The 4,720-nt window shown below is 27.3% G+C and overlaps 1 protein-coding gene across 6 annotated transcripts in view; it reads left to right on the top strand.

Moving 5' to 3' along the window:
- Positions 1–4,720, top strand: part of LOC106458794 — an 82,906-nt gene that overhangs the window by 19,769 nt on the left and 58,417 nt on the right. For 2 of the 6 annotated variants that reach the window (XR_002610442.1, XM_022385134.1), the window contains exon 4: positions 3,752–4,708. Coding sequence is in view for 5 of the 6 variants with exons in the window: in XM_022385134.1 (XP_022240842.1) it covers positions 3,752–4,708 (957 nt within the window). In the remaining variant the exon portion in view is untranslated. Of the gene's footprint in view, positions 1–2,147; positions 2,272–3,751; positions 4,710–4,720 lie in introns of all 6 variants that reach the window. The other 4 variants (XM_022385137.1, XM_022385138.1, XM_022385135.1 and 1 more) reach the window with 4 other exon arrangements.

Here is a 4,720-nt window from a genome sequence, read left to right on the forward strand (position 1 = left end):
ATCATCTATGTAACGGAAAGTGTAAATGTATAAGTTAGGATGTAAAGTGTGCTTCATAAATGAGTTTTCATAAAAGCCATATTTGAAGAGAAGTTCATTCTCGTTGGAATATCCACCGTTTGCTTATATACTTGTTTGTTAAAAACAATATAACTGTTATAAATACAGAAATGGAGTATATTTTTACACTGAATTCTAGTAAATTTAAATTTGGGAATAGTTATTTCATTATTTATGAAGTTATCAAACAAATTATTGAAAATTCTTATTAAATCTTTTAGGTCTATTTTAGTATGCAATGTAGTAAAGCCATATGTAAAAATAGAACTGGTTTAAACTATTTAAAAATTCCAAAACTGGAATGTTATTTTTAATAGTTAAAAAATAATTATTCTGGTTATTTGAAGATTGTATTTTTATTTTTTCAAACAAGACATCTAGAATATTGTTAAGTACTATGGAAACAGATTTAATGACTGTATTGAAAGAATTAGTAATAAATCTGAATTTCACAGGATTTTTATGCAATTTTGGAATTGCGTATAAAAATGGTAAATTCATAGAAGAATAATCTGTATGGATATTCCATTTTGAATAGCCTTCTTTAAGTTAGTAATATCATTATTTCTTTCTAAAGTATTTTTAGTAAAAGTACTTGTGGTATTAATTTCATTAAGTAAAATTTGTGCATATAATTTTTTGCACACAAAACCAAAATTACAGCCAGCTTTATCAGATGGGGTAATAACGAATTGTTTTTGAATTTATTTTATTTTTTAAAATATTGAAAAAAATATCTAATTTATAACAAGATAAATTTACAGTTCTTAATCAATTGTATATGGAATTAATAAAATATAATTTCCATTCAAAAAAGAAACATGGTGGATAATATGATTGTTTACTCATTTTAAGAATGTAATCATAAACATTTTTTTCTAAATCTTTTAAGACTTCACATTTTAAAACTATATTTAGTACCTTTCTTTAATATTGATTATAATTCTTTATCTTTGACAACTTCAAAGTTTCCTGTAACTATATGATTATGAAAGACATCTTTAAAAACACTATTATTACAGTTACAAGGTGAGTTGCCAACTTCTATTTGATTAAATTCTTCAATGAATTTTCTTTAGTTAAAGAGAAGAGGTCCTATAGGTTTATTATATTTAAAACTGACTATTGGTTGAAATGATTTTAAGGGAAAAATATCTTCTTCAATACTTTTATGGATCAGGGAAGGTAAATATAAATCATCATAAACATTATGTTTAAAATCAATTACTATATAAGATTTCTCCTTTTTCTTTACTGAAGGGAGTATAGATATACGATTCCATTTTAATCTAAATTTAATTAGATTTATAATTAAGTCTTTAACATGGATATTTTTAAACTCAAAGTTTATCAAACATTTTGACAGATATATGAGTTTTGCATTTGTTAATTCAAATACTTGTTTTATTATAAATTTCACCAGATTAACAGATCTGTCAAAAACAGAATCCCAATTTTTACAAAACTTTCAAAATCAATCAATTTCTTTCGATTTTTACCTTTACCCTTATTTTTATTTTGTTTAGTTCTACAAATATTTATTTGAAATAAATTTCTAATCTTTACTTATAACTTCAGCAGTGTTATTTTGAAAGTCTTGATTTAATCCATAAGGGTAAAGAGTTTTTCTTTCAGAATATCATATTCTTCTATTTCTGTTAACAAATTTGTATTGCAGATTTTTTCTAATATAGTAATTTTAACATTTTTAAATGAATCTTTATTAAAATGATTTATTTCTATCGAATGAGGAAAAACCATTATTACTTTGCGATCTATGTAGGTTAATCCTTAGATGTAAAGGATTAGTTTTGTCCTACAAATTTCTATTCTATTCTATTCAATATTTTATAGTTCTATTTAATATATTTTCATAAAGGTGGAGGTTGGGAGTTTAATTAGTAAAAATATTAGAGTGGCTTTATTTCAATTCATTTCTACTTTAAGAAATTTAAGGGTAACTGCCTTCACACAACTGGCTATAGACAGTGAAAGGCAGTAGAAGCTGAGACGTTGTAGGTGTAAGCACTCAGCTTTGTACTATTATTTGATTGATTTTTGATTTTTTTTATGATTTTCCATAATAGCTGACTAGATTAACATCGGCATTTGGATATCGTCTGATAGATGGGATATCCCCAATGCATTTGGGTGCTATTATCACAGACATTATTCGTTATGAAAATATATTGACAACCAGGACCAATAACGGTATTGCGATATTTAATTCATTATTATTTTATAGTGATGATTTAATCACCTATAAACAAGTAATGTAATCAATAGTTTGTAAGCTATTTATTTATTCATATATATATATCACAGGGTGATACAGAAAATTAGTCTGGATGGTAGTAATTGAGCTGCAATGAGGCAAGTTTCTATGCAGTAGTAATTTGTCAAGAATTTGAGTTGGTGATTATAGGAGATGCTCAAAGCAAAAACAACTAATAGATACTTTTAAATATTATATTATATTTATGTGGATCTACTCAGATGGGTTTTGGAGTGAGACAAAATACCAAAAGATGTAATATAGAGTAATTTACGATTTTTTGTTATTTCAAAATGCATATATAAAACTTTAAAAAATTATTTTGTTTTACATTCTCCACGTGCAAAATTTAATAAGGCTTAGCAAATTACATCAAGCTGCAAACGAGTACAAAGTTCATAACTGGAAGAGAGAATTGTTTTCTATTCTTCACTATTTACTATTCTATGTTTTAAGAAAAATAACTGAAATATAATAAATTATTTGTAAATAGTAAAAATGTGACTAAATTTTACAAAATACTGGGTCCACTGGAACACAGCCAAGATGTCACTTTGTAAAGGCCAGTTTTATATTTGATACAGTAACATGAGTGCTAGTGTGCCACATCTTTCAACTTTTGTGACGTTAGTCAGACACTGTTGAAAGGTCAATGTAATAAAAGTAATAAATATATTTAAATGTAAAATGTTATAGGATTTAAGCTATTTAGACTAAACACTTGTGGTTTTGTGTTATAAATTGTGGTATTTCTAGAACGAAAAAAGCTTAATTTATATCTATTTCCTATTTTTTTTATGATGATTATGAGGTCAGTAGAATCAACCAAACCCATACAAAGATACAATAATAAAAATAACAGATAAAATAAAGTTTTTTTTTCTAAAAGAAACATTAGATAATTATATGGAAAATATTAGGAGGTCATGGAGATACATAATGAAAATAACGTATAAAGCTTTCTTCTAAAAAAACATTTAATAATTATATGGAGGATATTAGAAGGCTATAGAGATTTTACATGTGAAATTTGACAATTTTCTGATGCATAAAAGTATTTCAAATCTTAAAATTAAAATTACTTTGCATGTTGGATAGTCAGTATTTGAAAATAAAAAATGCATGAGCAAAAAAGTTAATTAAAAAATCTGATATATTGTGCACAAATGCCTTATAATGTTCACTGATATCTGTAAATTTAATGAAGGTACATGTACATTTTAAAAAGTTACAGTATAACTGCTTTATGGTTACTTTGAAAATACGAGCTCTGTGGAATCCACCCACCCATATTAAAAGGGTTAAGGTTTTAAAAGAAGATATTGTAAAAACTTAGATTGGAGTTGTTTTTTGTTTTGTTTTTTGATTTTGATTATTGCTAGTAAAGTCAGCTATTTTGTTGGTTTTATTTTCTAGCTCACTTGGTGAACAAAGAAGACAGGCTGTTCCCAAAGAGTGAGTCTTTGTCTCTAGGTGTGTGTAAAACTTCTTACTCTGTGTCACCTGGAAAATATTCTGCTTCCACGCAAACCTCTGTGTCTTTGTTGCCGAAAACTTGTAATTTCTTAGGCAATCCTCAAAAACAGAATTCAACTCTATTGAATGATAAAAAAACAGTATCAAACCAAGAAATTAAATCTCTAAAATGCAATAATGTTTTACCAGTACTAACTTCAAAATGTAACACTTCACCACAGAATTCCTCCAGTTCAAAATATTCTTCTTCAGTGAACTTGAATCAAACATATACTTCATTTCAGAATATATGTAATTTTACTTCTTTAAAATTCTCCAATTCTCCAGAAACAAATATAAAAATGAACTGTAATACTACACCATTAAACTCATCTGTATTATTAACAAATTCTGGAGTGAAATGTGACACTTCATCATTGAACTCCTTTGAAGCTGAAATAACTTCTGAGGTGAAATGTGACACTACATCACTGAACTCATCTGAAGCTGAATCAAAACATTCTGGAGTGAAATGTGACACTATACAAGTAAACTCATCTAAAGCTGCATCAAAACATTCTGGAGTGAAATGTGACACTATACCAGTAAACTCATCTGAAGCTGCTTCAAAAAGTTCTGGAGTGAAATGTGACTCTATACCAGTAAACTCATCTGAAGGTGCTTTAAAAAGTTCTGGAGTGAAATGTGACACTATACCAGTAAACTCATCTGAAGCTGCTTCAAAAAGTTCTGGAGTGAAATGTGACACTATACCAGTGAACTCATCTGAAGCTGCATCAAAACATTCTGGAGTGAAATGTGACACTATATCAGTAAATTCATCTGAAGCTGCTTCAAAAAGTTCTGGAGTGAAATGTGACACTATACCAGTGAACTCATCTGAAGCTGCATCAAAACATTCTGGAGTGA

The sequence above is a fragment of the Limulus polyphemus genome, unplaced genomic scaffold (assembly GCF_000517525.1).
Source record: "Limulus polyphemus unplaced genomic scaffold, Limulus_polyphemus-2.1.2 Scaffold517, whole genome shotgun sequence".
Taxonomy (NCBI): Eukaryota; Metazoa; Arthropoda; class Merostomata; order Xiphosura; family Limulidae; genus Limulus; species Limulus polyphemus.